This window comes from Eptesicus fuscus, chromosome 5 (genome assembly GCF_027574615.1).
Source record: "Eptesicus fuscus isolate TK198812 chromosome 5, DD_ASM_mEF_20220401, whole genome shotgun sequence".
Classification (NCBI taxonomy): Eukaryota; Metazoa; Chordata; class Mammalia; order Chiroptera; family Vespertilionidae; genus Eptesicus; species Eptesicus fuscus.
In genome coordinates this window covers 58,404,408-58,424,374 of record NC_072477.1, presented here as the reverse complement: position 1 = coordinate 58,424,374, position 19,967 = coordinate 58,404,408, and the positions used below count along the sequence as shown (strand labels likewise).

At 40.7% G+C, this 19,967-nt stretch overlaps 1 protein-coding gene across 1 annotated transcript in view; it reads right to left on the bottom strand.

Annotated features, from left to right (window-relative positions):
* Positions 1 to 19,967, bottom strand: part of ATP8B4 (ATPase phospholipid transporting 8B4 (putative)) — a 219,869-nt gene that overhangs the window by 92,927 nt on the left and 106,975 nt on the right. The window contains exons 11-13 of the mRNA XM_028147700.2: positions 16,672 to 16,830; positions 7,185 to 7,273; positions 3,828 to 4,024 (exon numbers count right to left, since the gene is read on the bottom strand). Of these exons, the coding sequence (XP_028003501.2) occupies positions 3,828 to 4,024; positions 7,185 to 7,273; positions 16,672 to 16,830 (445 nt within the window). The remainder of the gene's footprint in view (positions 1 to 3,827; positions 4,025 to 7,184; positions 7,274 to 16,671; positions 16,831 to 19,967) is intronic.

Genomic DNA, 19,967 nt, shown 5'->3' with positions numbered 1-19,967 from the left:
ACATCCAGAACAGAACAAAATAGTAATGGTCATAGCAAGAACCTATAGCTCATTTCTGATCTTAATGGGAATTAAGCCTTGGTTTTCTCAGCTGTAAAGTGAGAAAGTTCACAGCAGACTGTTACACTACCTCTGAACATTCATCTCCTTGAAGACAAAAGAGGACACCCAGGGCATTAAATTATATGCTTCTAGCTCTGTCACTGCATGACATATCTACATTTTCCTTCCCCAAAGTGGTATGATGTTAGTTCATTTTCTATTTAAATGGTAACAATTTTTTTCACCCAAACTAAAAATCACATTATGACTCTGTAGAATCATATGATATAAAAATAAGTGTCATACTCTGCATGTATTTACTCATATGTTTTCTTGTTATGGCTTACTATTCTGTATCCACCACCACCACCACCACTACACCACCACCCCCACCCACACACACTTTCTTATAAGTTCCTTGATAGCTGTTCTAATTCAGCTTTGTTTTCCTTATTCCATCACTCAGAAAGCATTAGTGCACATGGTCCAGGCACAGTGCCTTACCTGTCATAGGCAGTCAGTCAGGATTACATGAATGAATCCTGACTAATCATTCATTTCATTAATAAGGACATTAACAAAAGCTAAGTGAGTGACCCCGGGTCACATAAATAATTAACCACAGAGCCAAGACTAGAATTCAGGCATTTGGTAAGACCAGTGCAGACCTGGCCTTAAGAATGCCATAAGAGCCCTAGCTGGTTTGGCTCACTGGATAGAGCGTCGGCCTGGGGACTGAAGGGTCCCAGGTTCGATTCCGGTCAAGGGCATGTACCTTGGTTATAGGCACATCCCCAGTAGGGGGTGTGCAGGAGGCAGCTGATGGATGTTTCTCTCTCATTGATGTTTCTAGCTCTCTATCCCTCTCCCTTCCTCTCTGTAAAAAATTAATAAAAATATATATTAAAAAAAGAATGCCATAAGAACAACATTATGCAAGTAACCGCACAAATCAGTTGAAGCTTTCATTTATTTAAAAGTAAAGTAGCTCCCTGAAAACTTAAGGCAAAAATATGAATGGAACAGAATTTGATCCTTCTGTGTTACAGTACAAACCAATGGAAATACTCTAAATTAACTTGAATTCTTAGACCTTAAAATAGTCTGTTGAGAGAAAGCACCTCCTTTTTGTTGGGAAAACAGGATTTAAGAGAGTCACAGTGGAACATGCAGCCTTTTGTTTTATGACGGAGAAAGGAGACAAATATTCAAAGTTAGCATGATCAAGCCGCTTAGTGTTCTCGGCCTTCATGCTCAAAGAACAGGCTAACGATTCACCCTATTCAGTGGCTAAACAAGCAACATGGAAAGGAGTGCCTATTGCTTTGGAAAAAACACTCAGAAGCTAATTCCTTTGGAATACAACGGTTGCTTTTTTTGAGTTGGTATATATAAGAAACCATAGCTGGGTATGTTTAACACTACAGATAAACAAACTGACAGCATAAAAATATCTTACCACAATCAACTTCCTTTGTTCACGTGGAATTGTTAACCATTCAAAGTAAATTCTGCACTATTACTCTCAAGTGACATATGGCACTAATTTATCCTTGGTAGCTATTCAAAAGCCTAAGGGAAGCTTCTGGTGAAGGGCTTTATCCTTCCAAACAGAAATATTTAGGAGTTCTCTTTGTCTAGATCTCAGTCTGTAAGACTGAGCAACCTGAAATTCCTCAGAATGCTTCCCCGACCCCAAGTTCAGATCAGAATCACTGTTCCTATTTAGTGAAAGCAAAGCTTACATTTATCCTCATCAATACTGTGCCTTATCAACAGATAGAGGATTCCAGCCTCTTTTTTATTCTTGATTTATTCACTGATGATTAAATCATACACAGCTTGGGCACAGAGGAGAAAACACTGTGCCAAGTGTCAGAAGACTTGGGTTTGGATCTTGGTTCTAACCAGTACCATGATCCTGAGTGAATAGTCTCATTTTTGAAAAATGTTCAGCAATAACTACTTCCTAAGAGTGTTAGGAGACATAAATGTAGGTGAAAAGACTTTATATAAAATATAAAATGCTATCTAAAGGTAAAGTGGTATTATTTGGAGCAGAAAGACAGAAATCTATTATTTTAATCCCCTCATTTTACTTAGTAGCAAATATTTGATAGGCAAACTGAGACACAGAGAGGTCAAGTGCTTTTTCCAAGGTCACACAGCTATTGGTGGCAATGCCATGACCAGAACCTGGGTTTGGATTATTCCGAACAGATTTTCTTTCCACCACTACAGAGGGCACATCAGAAGGAAAAGGAATACTAACCTGGGAATCTATCCTCATGTCTAACACACACACACACACACACACACACTAATCTTTCAAATCATTAAATGAAAAATGCCAATGCACTTCAAAGAAAGAATGTATATAGAATATACTTCTTCCTTCATGAGGTCATATGAAACTGCACACTTACTGGTGGTAAGCCACTATGAGCATTTATTATTCATTTAGGACATAAAAGGAAAGCTATAAAAGCTGACCATAGCTGTTCTGGCAAAGAGCAGGATTTACTACAGACTTTATAATTGGATACAAGCTTGAGAGGTCCTCAGAATCAAAGATGAGCCAGTAGGACACAGTTTACATAGAGCCCACTCTGACCACAGTTCCAGAAGGCTCAAAGCAATTTGTGGTGTTATGGCCACATGCCACTACTTCAAGTCAATTTCCCACAACTTGACATTTCAGTTCCCTGACCGCTATCCAAAACAAGGGCGGATTTTGTGCATTAAACGTCCCTTGCTTCATCATAGCTAGAATTTTGGAAAGAGAGAAAAAGAAGCTCATAAAAATTAGTGGAGATTTAGAGTTGGTGATTTTGTGTATTGTTAAAATACTGATGATGAGGAAAGTCAAACAACCAACTCTCCTCTTGGCTCTAGCCTCTCTAGGACTGTCTGGCTCAGTCTTGGTAGAATTAGGATCACGAATGTCTCAGGTACAGACTCTAGGGCCAACTTATCAAACACACACACACTCACATACACATATATATCTATATCTATCTATATATGAGTATTGTGTGCGAGTGTGTGTGTATGTGTATGTGTATCTATCAAGAGAGACCATTTTAGCTCTAGAAATGACAGATCAAGTTGTAGTGGAAGTTATGAATCATGCTTCTATTTAACAATGGTTAAGCACCACCAGCTATACTTCAACTCCTTCATGTACTCAGTTATAGTTACAAACAGTAATAGGGAAAATGAATATTCATTAAGCTCTTATAATGTGTCAGGCATCATTCTAAGAGCATTACATGTTTGTTTACTCCTCAGACAATCCTATTATTTTTCTCTATTTTTAAAATGAGAAAACTGAAGCACTAAAAGGTGAGTCAACTTGCCCAATTTACAGAGCTAGTGAGTGTAGAATAGAATCTGAATCCAGGAGGTATCTGGAGTCAGACTAGTGGCAGGGAGGCACCATCGCCATAGATCTCCCCAGACAGTCTTTTATTCCTTACCCAACATCAACCCAATTCTAATCGGTCAGGTTGCATGAGATTATATTATAGTCCATATATTCCAAAGAAAATGATTCGTGAGAAAACGAATCGAATGAAGAAAATAAAATGCATGTATTGTCATTTGAAAATGTAAAAGTTAAACAGATTAACCCGCTTAGTTGCTTCATTTGTAACAGATGTGGCAGATCATAAACAGAGCAAGACATCTATCTCACTGTGGTAATTTTAAAACAAACAAAAGTGATTACGCAAACAAAGGCTTTTGGTGAAATGGCTTCCCTAAAGTATAAACTCTCATCTTACCTCACATATAATGAAATGGGTACAACTGTATTGAGAATAATAATATAGGACCAGAATGTTAAGAATCCTGAGAACACAAAGTTCTTCTCTCCTTTATTCCAGAAAAGGAAACTTCTGAATTGGGTCCCAACTTGGTTCTCCCAGATTGAATTTCCTATGGCAAGAATAATTCCCAAGCATACGAGAAACCCAAATATCTGAAATGAGAATAGGAGACTGGTTAACGTTGCCTTGAACTCAAAACTACTCATATCAATGCAATCTAATTGCACATCTAACGCCAAGAAATTGTCATTTGAAAAGCAGGTTATACAAAGCTCTTATTACTTATCACTAATCATGGGAGTAAAATTTAACATTATTATGTAGGGAATTCAGCTAAATATTTTACATATATTTCTTCAATTCTCCCATTGACTCTGAGATAGAAACAATCATTTCCACACTTTACTGGTCAAAAACTAAAACAAAACAAAAATACAGTAAAAGCACAGAAAAATTATATCACTTGTCTACAGTCACAAAGCTAATAACTTTAATTCTTTGATTCATAATGAGCACATATATTTAAGTGGCTTAAGTAAAGAAGCTCATACATCTTCATGTGCCCTGGTCAACCCCAGTTTATATCTACTAGGAGTAGGGTTCCTTCCTTCCCCCTTCAAAAGTATCATGTTTAAATAAGTTATATAATCACCCGAGCACAAAAGCAAAAGGGAAAAAAAAATTCAATAACTGTCCCAGACTGAGCAAATCTTTTGGCCACAGTTCTAGCTACACAATACTTACCTAAGGTCAACAAGAAAGATAAGGATTAATTAAAAGATTTCATGACATATATACTTTCCTTTTGAAATAAGAAAAAAATGTAGGATGCAACCTAAAAATTAGCTGACTCTTACATTGTGATTAGTATCAGTATTAGCAAAGCAGACATTTTGGAGGTATAGCAAACAGAAATACTGCGAAGTCGGTTCCTTGTGAGCCCAAAATTCCAGCTTTAAAGAGGAAGAACACAACGTCAGTGAACAAGGTAAGACCTGAGCTGAACTTAGTGTTCAATGACTTTGCCCTGCTACACTGTGATAGGAGCAGAGACCAACCACTATGGAGGGAGGAGTGGGACTAAAGAAAAGGAATGCATTTCCCTCCGATTTCCTTTCTCCTCCATGAAAGAATATTCAGATGTTCTAGAACTGCTCTCTTCTTTTTTCTCTCATGAACAAGATAACCACATTAAGAAAACAAAGTTTGGGGAAAGGCAATTTAAAGTACATTAGAAAACCATGTATTAGAGAAAAGTAGAATTGTGAATCCCTGAAATCCTACCAGTGTGCTACCTGTATCACACAGTATCCTCTTTCTTTCAATGGCTGATACTACAAATTAATTTAACTGACAGTATCCTCTTTCTTTCAATGGCTGATACTACAAATTAATTTAACTGAATTACTGTAAGAGCATTAAAATTGGTGATAGTTAGCATTAAATGCCTGAATTTAAGGACGGACTCGGCTTCTAATACCCAGTCGATCATCCAATTGTCTAGTACAAAAAGCTGGGACAGTCCTTGACTCACAACCCAGTAATTTTACTCAGTGGTGGATAGATATACAATCCCCACACAAACCCTGGGAGTGAGCTCAGGGTCATTTAAGTTGGAAATTCTAGGAGGAACACAGACTCCTTCTGGGCAGGTCCCCTTGACCCAGGGATTCAGCCCCAAGAGGAGAGGAGAAAAGTCCAGGTCTGAGGATAATACTTAAAGTAAAACAGAGCCTGGACAATATTTTGTGTCCAAATAAAAGTCTGTTTCCTTCTTTCCTTATTCAGAATCTCACCATTACATATCAGTTAAGCAAATAATTACTTGTGAGTCTGTGATGGGGCAGATGGGGGAACATGGTTCAAAGTTACTGTCCTCATATTTCAAGGTCAATGTCCTGAAACTTAACCCCTTCATAAGGAGGCAAAGCAATATTACATGAAAAATCAGATAACAATCAGATCCACAGTCTAAGGTAGCATGAGACTAACTAAAAAAAGGATAGGATACAAGAAATAACTGGCAGTTTTTAGTAAGTGGGTGGTAGAGGAAATCATTTCAAAAAATTCAGAGGAGAAATAATATTCAGATGAAAGAAATAACCATGAGCTAGGAGGTTTAGAAGGCTTTATGAAGCAGAACTGTGACTTAGGCGTCAAAGAATTCATAAGTAGAATCAGCTACATGATTTTCAGGGCCCAGTGCAAAATGAAAACGTGTGACACCTTCCCTTGTTCAAAATTTATTAATAATTTCTTTTTAAAAAAACACCTACATAGTGACAGCAGATCAATAACAAACATGAGGCCTTTCAGAGTGGGGAGGCTGTGCAACTGAACAGGTCACACAGTCATGAAGTTGGCCCTGTCCATAAGCTATGTTGAGAGGATGTGAGCAAAAGTAAGACAACAGAAAGACCAAACTACCTTAAAAATTATGTTTTGTTTCTCAAAAACAAATCTTTAGGATATGGAGAATTTACAAGACCATGAAGCTCCATAAACACTAACCTACCTCTCATAAGAAACTCTACCAATGGTTAAAAAAATCATAATCTGGAAAGTAGAGGGCTATATAACTGAGCCCAAAATGCAGAATCCCCAATACACACTACACAAGCAGAATGTAGACTTCTAAAAGAATTCCCAGCAAAATATAAGAAATATCTAATCTAATAATAGACGAATATGCAAATTGACCGCACCTTCGCTACACCTAAGCCACGCCCACCAGCCAAGCCACGCCCACCAGCCAATCAGGATGAGTATGCAAATTGCCCCAACAAAGATGGCAGCTAATTTGCATATCAAGACAGCATCCAAAGAAGCCAACAGCTGCAGAAGGGAGTAAAGCTTGGGGGAAGGGCGGGGCGGAGGCGGGGCCAGGGGGAAGGAGAAGGGCGGGGTGGAGGCGGGGCCAGGGGGAGGAGAAGGGCGGGGCGGAGGCGGGGCCAGGGGAAGGAGAAGGGCGGGGCGGAGGCGGGGCTGGGGGAGGAGAAGGGCGGGGCAGAGGCGGGGCCGGGGGTGAAGGGAAACGCGGGCGGGCTGGAGGAGAAGGCAGGGCGGGCGGAGCGGAGGCGGGGCCGGGGGCGAAGGGAAACGCGGGTGGGCTGGAGGAGAAGGCGAGGCGGGTGATAAAGGTGCAGCGGAGGCAGGCTGGGGGCGAAAGGAAACGAGGGCGAACAAGGGAGGAACGGAGGCGGGGTAGAGTGCAGCAGGAAATCCTATTGCAGGATTTTTCCTGCAACGGGAAAGCTAGTATTAATATAACAATGACTAGTGATATTGTCTACTTTTGTTATAGTAACTTACCCATAATACTAGAGTATTCATCAATCTATCAATGCTTGTCCTTTTAAACTTTGTCTTACCACTGTTCTGCATTAGTTTAGTGTCAGGACCTGCAAAAAAAATGTTTTTAATAACAACTGTGAAATGATTAGATGATGATGATGATAGGGAGGAGGAGGAGGAATTCCTACTCATGTTAAATGTACCTGAAAATAAAAGAATATATATTTTTTAATAATTTAACTTTTTGATCAGGGGCCAACCTCCCTCGATCAAGAGCAAGCAAGGGCCCATTATCAAGTTGTATTTGATTCTCAACTGGTGGCTTAACAACAACTCTGGAAACTACAAGAGAGTTGGTTTCCTTAGCACAAAATAAATCCAGAGAGAACTTGTAGCTGAAATATTTAAGAAATGTTATTTTTTCAAAATCTGTGTACAAATATCTTTGTAGTTTGGAGCAGTTAAAAATAATTAAGTCAATCAAAGTGATGAATAATTTGAAAATGTTATAAAGAATCTATATATATAAAAGCCTAAGCAGCTGGAACAACCAGAATGACCGGTCGTTATGAAGTGCACTGGCTACCAGGGGGAAGACACTCAATGCAGGAGCTGCCGCCTGATGGTCAGTGTACTCCCACAGCCAACCTCCTTCCGCCAGCTAACCTCTCACTGTCCCTCCCCTCCCCCAGCTGGCCAACCTCCCTCGATCACTTCCCCTGGCCCCCAGGCTGGGACAGGGAACTGGGGTGGGTGGCGGCAGACATGGCCCCTTTTTCAGGGGGGCTAAGGGCCAGCTCCCTCCTTGGGGTCAGTGGCCAACCTCTTGTGCCCATCCCTCCTGGGAGCCAGCAGGCCTGATTGGCCCGCCACCCACCCGCCACAGTGGCAGCGCAGCAGCGAGGGAAGGAGGAGGGAGGGAGATGGGAAACAGCATGGTGGTGGGGCACCAACTATGGCAGCAGCGGCCGGCGGCCATTCCTTCCGCGCCTGGCCTGGAGACCGTTGCCTTCTTTCTGGCCCGACCTTGATCAGCCTGGTCCCTATTGGCCCTGATTGCTGGCCAGACCTAGGGACCCCACCCATGCACAAATTTCATGTACCAAGCCTCTATTGTAATAATAAATATAATTCAGAACACTAACATAAAAAATGAAAAGTTAAAATAAGAAATAAAATTCTGAATCTATTTCCCAAAAAGATTTGAGATGCCTTTAATAGAGAAACTAGAATAACTACAAACCATGCATCTATATAATAAAAACCCAGTGGTCATAACACCATAATGACCAAAGACTGGTCACCAGAAGGCTGCGTGCACGGCGAGGCACACATGGGTGGGCAGGGCCGTGCGATTTCATGCACTGGGCTTCTAGTGAGAAGATAATTTAAATCTTTACTATGTATTACATACTGTGTATATAATATGTACTTCATGTAACGGCAAGAATTGTTTTAATCTTGTGTTAGATTAATTTCAGGTAAATGCAATACATTATCTCATGATACACTAAGTGCCTTGTTCAAGGAATTCTAAGAATATTATTAACTTCCTTAGAAGTAGATTATTAGGTAATTAACAAAGGAGAATATTAGACTATATTTCTAAAGAGATTTCTTATGGGCAAAAAAGATGCTAAATAGAAGTGATTAAATTTTAATTATACCCAATTTCTCTGGTTTTCCCTCTCCACATAATCTTCCCCCCAGATTATTTTCAATTCATGAAGCCATTTAATATAGGAGAGGAAGAGAAATAAAAGAAAGGATGGGAGGCACACATAAAATTTACTCCATTTCAAAAGTCAGGGTAAAATGAGCAACCCTTAAAGACTTCCATTTACTAGGTGTAGTGGTTAATAATGCGGATTTTTTTCAATAGATGAAGTTACACATATGTTGATATATATGCGATTTGATATGTATGCTATTTTGTTGTATTGACAACACACTTCAAAACTTCATATGTCAAATTTTCTGAAGGTGTTAATATCATAGATATTTTTACGCTTAAAAATTTCGAATTTTGTGCCAAAAAAGAGAGCATTTGCGGGAAGTTTTAATTCATTAGTTTATTTTGAAGAAAAGTGCTGCTGAATACTAAGGGAAGCTTATGGTGAACATGCTCCATCTCAAGATGCTTGTGAACACTGGTTTAAATGCTTTACAAGTGATGATTTCGATGTGAAAGACAAAGAACGTCCAGGTCAACTAAAAAAGTTTGAAGACCAACAATTATAAGCATTATTGGATGAAGATGCATGTCAAACTCAAAAACAACTTGCAGAAAGATTAAACATTGCTCAGCAAACAATTTCCGATCATTTACAAATAATGTGAAAGATTTTAAAGGAAGAAAAATGGGTGCCACATCAACTAAACAAAAGACAAATGGAAAACCGAAAAAGTCATCAGTAAAATGTTGCTTCAACGGCACGAAAGAAAGCCTTTTTTTGCACTGAATTATGACTGGCGATGAAAAGTGGATTTATTTTGAGAATCCCAAATGCACAAAATCAAGGGTTGATCCAGATCAACCATCAACATCGACTGCAAGGCCAAATGGCTTTGGAAAGAAGACAATGCTCTGCATTTGGTGGGATCAGGAAGGTGTAGTGTATTATGAGCTTCTAAAACCAGGTGAAACCATTAATTCTGATCGCTACTGACAACAAATAATCAATTTGAGCCATGCTTTGATTGTAAAACGATCAGAATGGGCCAGAAGACATGGCAAAATAATTTTGCTTCATGATAACGCAACATCACACATTTCAAAACCAGTTAAAGACACATTAAAAGATCTTGCCTGGGAAGTATTAACCCACCTGCCATATTCACCAGACCTTGCTCCTTCAGATTACCACTTGTTCTGATTGATGGCACATGCACTTTCTGAGCAGCACTTCAAAACGTACAAAGAAGTAGAAAATGGGGTCTCTGAATGGTTTGCCTCAAAACAAGAAAAGTTCTATTGAGACAGATCCACAAATTACCTGAAAGATGGGGGAAATATGTAGCTAGCAATGGACATTACTTTGAATAAAGCACTTTTGATGTTTCTCTTGAAATTATCGTGTTTTCTTTGATTATAAAATCCGCATTATTAACTGGTACACCTAATACTTTGAAGAGAAATTGAAGCAAAGATTGGGTCTCAGAACAATTCACTGTCTTGAGTTGAAAATTGTACCCCAGTGCCCTATTCCCAGCCACTTCTGTGTAAAGGAGGCCACCCACATTTTCTCAAATCATTTATTAGAATTATGTGGACAATGAGGGTAGGAAATATTTCTTTTATAGTAAAGATCACTGTGGAGAGTGGCTCCCAGGTGACTAAGTGATATACTGAGTACTATAAAGAAAGATCAGACACTCCAGGAGGAAATCCAGGGGCACCAGCCTTGCATCAATGACATCTTCACATTGATGGCATCTTCAAAAGGAGCCAGAGCATCATCACGACAGCAGCAGCCTGAATGTCAAGGCCATCCCGCAGAGGCTCACCAACCTGTGGCCGCTGTGGGGCCTCCTCATTGAGGAGACGGAGAAGCAGCACTGGTGGCTGGAGGAGGTGCAGGGGACCCAGGAAACTCCTTGTCCCTCCATTCAAAAGACTGAGAGTTGTGATGCAGAGGCTACACAAGGGACCAAGGTGCCGACATGGTCAGCTGAAGAAGTTAGCAACTGAGACCCAGTAGATGGTAGAAAAGCAAGGAGTGGAAGCTACTCCCTCAGCCATGTTTCCAGCTATGCTAGTGTTGGTGAGCTGCCAGTTTTCTGTAAAGTCTTGCACAGCCAAATATGAGGACTCTGAATAAGATATACTCCAGCAGCAAAAGAAACTTTCATTTTGTAGAAATAGTTCTGAAAATGTTAACCTGTCTGTAGTTTGATTTCTCTTATTGCTGTGCTGCATTGGCATTGTTCTGTTATTGTTTTATTAATAGCCAGAGTTTTGTTATGTCTTGGTTATGCTGCATAATTTGCCTAGAGCTTTTGATGATGTAAATAGAAGTGTTTAAAAACAGGAAAAAAAAAGGGGGAGATGTGGAGAGCAGCTCCCAGGTGGCTAAGTGATATAGGCTGCAGGAGGTGCAGCAAGTAAACAAAGCTTGATCAGGTGCATGTAATTGAGTAGATTCGAAACCCATGAGAATGTTGTAAACATCTTGACCATGCCCTTACTTTGCCTTGTGGAATCTGGCTATAAAATAAAGACTCGGCTTGCAGGCTGTGGCACTATCTCTCTAATCAGAGGTCAGCATTCCACCTAGCCCCAGCTTTATTCTCTTGTCTGTCTTTTCTAATCCTTCACCGCCCCCCCCCCCACAACAGCTGTGTGCTAAAATTTACATTTCTTAGTCATACATGCACACCAGACTAGCAAAGAACCTATTTAATGTATTTCTAAGCATTTATTTAAATATTAGAGGCCCAGTGCATGACTCGTGCACTGGTGAAGGGCGTGGCCTGTGGGGATTGGCTTGCTGTGGGAGCACCAATCATCCCAGTCAGCCAAGCAGCTGTGCACCAACCCTCTGAGCGGCTGCTCCTGCTGTGGGAATGCCGCTCATCCAGGTCATCCAAGTGGCATTCCCACTGTGGGAGCACACTGACCACCAGGGGGCAGCTCCTGCATTGAGTGTCTGCCCCTGGTGGTCAGTGCGCATCATAGTGACTGGTCGACCAGTCACTCTGGTCGTTCTGCCATTCGGTCACTGGGTTTTTATATTTATAGATATCCACAGCACAGAGGTTGATATACACATATTTTCTTGCCTTCAAAGCTACATCTCTTGAAAGACTTTTCTATACTCAACAGTCCTTGTTTCTTCATCTCTTACTCATTACTCAACCTAGTTTCTAGGCCAATCACTCCACTCAACAGATCCGGTGCTATCATCAATATCTTCTATGCCTTTTTTGACATCTCAGCAGCCTTTGGCTGTTGTCTATTCCATCTTTTTGAAACACACATTGTTACAATGTTCTCCTGCTTTTCCTCCTACCTCTTTGGTAGCTCCTTGTTTGTGTTCCATGATGACCACCACTCTCTACTCAGCCATGAAATACTGGGACTCATTAAGCTTGTAGAGGCCATCTTCTCTATGTTTTCAGTCAACCTTCCCTGGAAAATCTCACCTAAGACCACAACTCCCATTATCATTTATAGACCAAATGTATATCTCCAGCTCAAATTGCCCCTGAGCTCTAAAAACCCATATATTTAAATCCCTATATGTAATTGCCCATATGACATCTTCACCTGAATCTTTCTTAGGCTTCTCAAGTGGCCCTTGTCCAGCCCAACTTGTAATCTCCAGGCATATGTCCATTTCTATACTCCATGGTCTCCATGCTCCAAAGTTCCTCACCTTAGCAAAGGGCACCAATTCTCATCCAGTTGTGAAAGCTGACAGAAACCTAGGAGTCTAATCTAGCTCCATGACTCACACTCTAATCCAAAGTAACTTTGTCTCCCTAAATCCACTCTTCCCCCAACTCTAATCAATATTTTTCCTCATTCCCTAACACAATCATACATTTTTCTGGGATCTGCTATTTATCACCTTTGCAAGCACTGTAGTCAAGAGTGAACTTTTGAAATTTAACACCTAAACACAGATCATCAGTTTGAAAACTTGCAATGGCTTCCCAATGTTCTTAGGATAAAGACCAAAATCCTGGAGATGGACCACAAGGCCCTACATGGTCCAGCCCTCACGCATGTCTCTAGGCACTCATTCATCTCTAGCCTCCTTGCTCTCTATGCTCCACCCTGGCCTGCTTAGGTTTTATTTTTTACCTCACCATCCTCATGCCTGCGATAGGTTCTTTACCTATAATGTGCCTTTTAGTGAATTTGCTCTTTCCTTTCATATTCCTGCATTATATACTCTTGTGAATCCATGTTCTTTTTCTTCAGAGTACTCATCTCCATTTGGATTCTATAGTTAAGACTACAATTGTTTGACATTAAAGTATCTGTCTCCTATTAGACCCAAAACCACATGAGTGAAGGAACTATATTTGTTTTAGTCGCATTCTTCATCACAAATGAGTAATTAGTATAGTGCCTGACACATAGTAGGCACTCAATAATTATTTAATGAATTAATTTATTAAGCACCTACTATGTGGTAGGCAATATACATATGTGCTCTTTATCTATTTTTCTCAGCTAATGCTTAAAATAAGCCAACAAATTAGTTATCCTTAGTTTACTAATAATGAACCTGAGGTTTAAAGAATTTAAGTAACTTGCCTAGTATTTCTTTTCTAGCAGGTGTCAGAGCCAGAATTTGAACCCAGATTTAGCTAACTCTTAATCTCTTGCTCTTGAACGCTATTTTAAAAATTATATGAAATAGTCCATTAACTCATTACTTCACTGACTCATTTAATCAATGTGTATTTAAGATGATGACTCATTCAGAGTCCAAACAGGAAATAGATGACACATTGAACAAGAATAATTAGAGAAAGGTTTATTTATAAAGGGACTATACAAAAGTGTGCATGGAAAGCAAAAGGTTAAGAAAGAAACCAATGACTTAGTAGCAATCAAGACATTTCTATCTAAGCCAGAAGGGAGGGGCTGAAGGGAGAGAGTTGTTACTAGACTTTAAAGGAAAGAGGAATGTAGAATTTGCAGCCTTTAGAAGAAGAGTAACTTTATATTGAGGGACCCAGCTAACTTGAAGTGACTTCAGGGAGACAGTCAGAAAGAATAAATACCTCAACCTTCCTTTATATCTCAACCTTCCTTCTCTCTTTGATCTATCTCTTCCCAGGGATCTCCAATGACCATGGCCCAAATAAAAGCCAAAGTTCAAGGAAACCTATGAGTGTAAACCATGCAAGTCAGCCTCTAGGCCAGAGAGAAGAGTGGAGAAGGGTGATAGTAGGTCTGGAGGGGCAAATAGAAGACATTCAGCACACACACACACACACACACACACACACACTCACACACACAAAAAAACTACTATGTGCCAAGATGGAGTGAACGCCTTAAATGAATAAGTATCCTACCCTCAGAAACCAGAGTTTCTCCTCTCTTGGGTACAAAGGAAAAGTCATTACCAGGCAGGCATGGCCTAGGTGTTAATGTACATTAGACCCTCATAAATTATAGATTTGTAAAGTAAACCATGTCTGTCTCTACTATATTCCTTAAATAATCCTCAATGGTAGGTATAATTAGAGTAATAACACAGAAAGAATAGTTAACAATTTATTTTGGATAACTGTCAGAACATCTAGGTCAGTGATGGGCAACCTTTTGAGCTTTGTGTGTCAAACTTCACCAAAAAACTGAGCATAACTCGGGTAGTGTGCCACTTTGAGGAAAAAACATTATTTCGCAAATGTTTCATCCTCAAGAGCAACAATGTTTCATCCTCGGCATGCGGCCGCCTCAGCAGCCGCGTGTCATCAGAAATGGCTACGCGTGTCAGTGCTGACACGCTTGTCATAGGTTCGCCATCACTGATCTAGGTGTTTACCTGGAACTAGTTCCCCAAATTAGATGTCTCAAGACTTAGGGGTTCTGAGACAGTCATCTGTGCAACTTTGACATTGATGAAACCATCCATTGCTCTGCCTGCCATCATTCTAGTAAAGCTTTTTATCAACATTTGTGCCCATATTAAAAACAATGGAGGCATTTTCTGCATTACAAATATCTGCCAAATGAAGGTTTCCTGCCAGGAAACATCCAGGCCACATCACAAAAGAAGAGGGTGTTCCCCTGACTTCCCTCTGCCAAGATCCAAAGAGCAGTACATTTTCTCAATCTCAGCCTATGCACTCCGAATTGATGCCAAAAGAAGGAAGAAGCAATGAAGAAAGGAAAACATTTGCCAAGCATCCCCTTCCCATATGCATTGTCTCACTGAGTTTTCACAATGACTATCTAATGTACTTATTATTATCCCCATTTAGAGCAGAAAACTAAAGGTTTGGAAGTTTCAGTGACCAAAGTTTAACATCCTACAGCTGGTAAACAAGTCTGAACCCAGATCTGTCCAATGCAAAATTGTGCAAACTTTCTGTTATACTACTTAGAGGGAGACCTGCTCAACTTACCACCCCACTTCCTTCTATGTAGGAGCATTTTCCCATAGAGTCAACCTTATGAAGGAAAACTTGGCCCCTGTATGCTTCACAGCAGCTGTCCTAGCTTAACATGCTGTAGCTGAACCATAGTCCTGAATCCATCTTTTCAAACAAGATCATATAAATGCAAACAAAATGTTGGGCTACAGCCCATTCCTAGGATGAAGCATTTCCATCTCCATGATGACAGAGAGCAAACTAGGAGGGTCCTTCCCATCAGAGCACCTTCAATAAGTCTCTCCTTTATTAAGTAGGAAGGTAAACGAAGGTTAGTGTATAAGCTTGGCTCTCTCTTTTTACTCAATGCAAGAAAGATGCAAATGAAGAAATATATAACATAGGTTTATTTCCATGACAAAAGAATGAAAGCATCTGATGAGAGAATTATTAAACCAGACTCATTCCCAGATAAAAGCACGTGCACTGCCTCATTTCCAGGGATTTCCCAAGTCCTTTCAATGGCAATGTCCCAAGCAGCAAGAACCTTGCTAACACCCACAGCTGAGAGCATTTAGAAAGAAATGGGAGGACTTTTCCAGATTTGGAACCCTTTTGAGTCTTTAATGAACATTTTGTTGTTGTTGAGGAAAGTCAGTTAAGAAAAACATTCCAATTTTGATTGCACATATAGTCCACGGGCCCAAAACATATCTTAATTTGGTGTCACAATAAACAGAATTTTTAAAAATCAAGGGCTGGCAATTGAAGCCATGAGTACAATCTGAGTGTCTTTATGAAATGGTGCTACTGTAAGCTTCCTTAGCAGGAGAGGGCCACCTTGGGCCCGTTGAAATAATATAGAGAATGGAAGAGTGGCCAGCAGGAAGAAGAAGAGGTACCTCCCCTCTCTCCCCTGATTCCCACCCCACCTCCATCACACAGACTTTCCAGGGCTCACTGTCGTATTGACGAATAACAGAAGAAGCTTTGGAATATAAGCAAAAATGATTGCAGAAGCTCCAAGAAAGCTTTTCCAAAAGAATTATTTGACTTTTGCAGACTACAAAATTAACAGCAGAGCAGGGGGATTTCTTTCGTAGTATTTCCCCACTTTAAAGGCAAGTTGATTAATACATATATGATGAACATGATTGAGATGGGGTTAAAGAAGGAGAAATTAAACTGTAGGCATCTACCACCCACTAGTAACTCAAGGCCAAGCAGCCTTAGGAATAAGTTCATGATGTCAGTGGTTCCTTACACAGTGGGACCACACAGATTATTTCCAGAGCATTGGTGTCTTCCCCCAGTGTCCTGCACTCTGCAGTCAATGCAGGTAAACGAAAGCACTGTGTTCATCTAGCCTGGAGAGCCCCAGATGTCAGAAAGGGATTTCCCACACACACACACACCCCAACCAATCCTCAGCAGTCAGCTTTACCTGCAAAAATAACCATTCCAAAACACCAGCTGGTGTTTCTCAGGACACAGCCCCTCAGGATTATCTTCTCATTGTTGAGGGAGTGCTCACTGTCCTTCCAAGAGAGAATTCCCGTGAATTTATCTAATTTGTTGTTAGGTGCCTCACAGACAACAATCCCTGCAAAATGAAAAATAATTTTAAAAGCCTTTTTATGAGTTACCTTGAACTCTCTTTAGAAGCCCACAATATTTTGTTACCACCTTACTTCTCAGGCACAGTATAGTTTACCTTCTCTCTCTCTCTCTCTTTTTAATTGGTTTCAGAAAGAAAGGGAGAGGGAGAGAGAAATAGAAACATCAATGATGAGAGAAAATCATTGATCAGCTGCCTCCTGCTGCACACCCCCTCCTGGGCATGTGCTCTGACCAGGAATCGAACCGTGACCTCCTGGTTCAGAAGTCGAGCCTCAACCACTGAGCCACATTGGCCAGGCTTTACCTTCTCTTTTAGACAACACAGAATTACATGTATACAATTGTGCTAGGGAAAATAAGTTAGAAGGTACAAAGATAGAAGCCCATCAAATGTTTTAAACATAGCTTACTGCGCTGTCTAAATAAAAACAGAAAGCTCAAGAAACATGGGTGGGTTGTGTTTTTTTTTTACTTAAAAAAAATCACTTCTCTCTACTTTTAGTTTGTAACAATGACCTTTGACAAGATTAAGTGTGGACTGTCCTAAAAGTTTTTCTTATTCCATTACTTTTAATTTAATGTAAACTCTTCCACGGGTTTAGATGGTATACTTTCAGTTTCATAGCCAAAGTTAATCAGATTTTTCTAGGCTCATAATCAGAATTTTAAGGGTTTTGCTATATTCCACCCCAGGAAACTTGGGCCATGTTTGCTACATGTGCCTGAGAATACCTGTGATTCCTTTCAGCTGTTCTATGCTTCTTATCTTGATTAGATTCAGAGTTCTGGAGACTCTCAAAGACACCATATAACTTGCCTCAACCTGGCCAGAAGATGTATCTAGTTTTGTTTTGTTTTGTTTTAAATTCCAAGCCCATTCCAAACCAAGGGCATGGCCACTCCAAATCAATTAATCAATTTGTTCCACTATTTCAATAAGAATATACACTTTCAGGGTGGATAGTCTCCTGATAGAAAAAGAAACCAGAAGTAATCTTTTATGGACCCTGTCACAAAATATAACTATTAGATCAAAATACATTGCTAGTTTGGGTGGTTGTTGGCACACAATGCAATATACAAATGATATATCATAGAATTGTACAGTTAAAACCTATATAATTTTATTAACCAATGTCAACCCGATAACTTTAATTAAAAACATACATTTGTACTGCAAACAGTTGAGGTTTAAATTTTTATAAGTAATTAGTACAAAGACTTGAAAGACAGAGAGTGCAAGGAAGGAATATAAAAGGAGGTTGTGGGTAGATCCAAACAGGGTAGAGGCAAACAGGTTAGTACCTATAAAATTCTTTCTCTCTAAAACAATTAAAATACATGTATTTAATCAGAAGCCAAATAGTGGGTTGGAACATAATAAATGGCATTTGGAAACTAAAAAACAAAGGCATGTCTTCAACACTGATTGAAGGAAGAGAAGGGAGACCAGCCCCACCTAGAGAACCTCTGTATTATACTGCTACACCACTCACCAAACACCTAAACTTAGAACATCCTTACATAGGCTCCCTTTCCTTCCTAGGATAACTTTTCCTTTTAAAACTCTTAGACCTAGGGGACAGCAGCCGGTTTTCACCTGGTCTGGTCACTTCTGAGCAACCAGATTACTAACATTAATAGATCTTGCCTGAAAAAACAAAAACAGTCTTCTGGCCAAGATGGCAGCGTAGGTAAATGTGGTACTCCCATCCTCCCACAGCCACATCAAAATTACAACTAAACTACAGAAAAATCATCATTCATAACCACCTAAAATCTAGCTGAACAGAAGTCCTACGACTAAGAATGTAAAGAAGAAGCCACATTGAGACTAATAGGAGTGGAGATGAGAAACAGGCTGGCCTCACACCCAGGTGTGGCAGATAAAAATCAGAAAGGATATCTCAACTGCAGGGGTCCCCATAAGGAGCAAGAAGTCCCAGCCCCATACCAGGCCTCCCAGCCCAGAGTTCTGGTGCCAGAAAGAGATGCCCCACAACTTCTGGCTGTAAAAGCCAGTGGGGATTGTGGCTGAGTGAGATGGAGGGTGGCTGGAGTCCCAGGCAGTTCTCAAAGGGCTTGGGCATGGACTTACTTGGACTCACTCCCTCTAAGTTCCAGTGCTGAGGAAGTAGCTCAAAAGGCACCGGGACATACAAGAAGGAATTGAATCATCTGGCATCAAAATGAGAGCTGGAGGGGCAGCTTTTTCCCAAACAGAAGTGCTGGCAGAGGCCATTGTTCCTTTCCTGAGACCTTATTCCACAGAGTTTGCAGGCAGGAACCATATCTGAGTCTCCATCAACCTGACTACTACTGTTCTTCCTGTCCTGGTGATTCTCTGAGACCCTACCCCACACAACTTGCTAGCCCACCCCAGCTGTTTCCAGTGGCTTTTTCATATGAATGGCCTAACTTGGCTCATGCTTCAGACTTTACAAAAAGCTCTTTAAAAAGTAGCATCTGGCCTCAGCATGCCCTGTAACTCTATCTAAGTGGCCCCAGGCCTGACACTAACAGCAGCCAGCTTTGGTTCACAGTTTGGCCTCCCCTGGGCACCTCCAAGCCCAGCACAAGTAGCAGCCATATGCAGATTGCTCTATAGATCATGCTGAGTGTCACAGGCAGAACACAGGTGGCAACTGACCTTGGCCTGCACCTCTCCAAGGCCCCAGAGCCAGTGTATCTGGTGGAAAGCTTCAGACCACATCAAAGCACCACTCAACCACCTCCACAAGTGATATAATCAAGAAGAAGACTCAGTAGGCCCCAGAGCCCCACCGAAGTGAGTCCTGCTTCATGGTGTGGGGCCCTGCATAGCTGATCCCACCTAGTGGGCATAGCCAGTCCTTGCAGTCAATTGAGCTAGGGGTAAATACCTCCCATTGATGTGCCAACAGCAATCAAGACTCAACTACAATAGGAGGTGGTGAGTGCACCTGGAGTGTCCAGCTTGGGTAATCAAGAGGCTGTACCACTGGATCCTATAGGACACCTACTATATTAGGCCACTCTACTAAGCCTGGGAGACATAGTAGGTTTACCTAATGCACAGAAACAAATGCAGGGAGGTTGCCAAAATTAGGAGACAAAGAAACATGTCCCAGATGAAAGAAC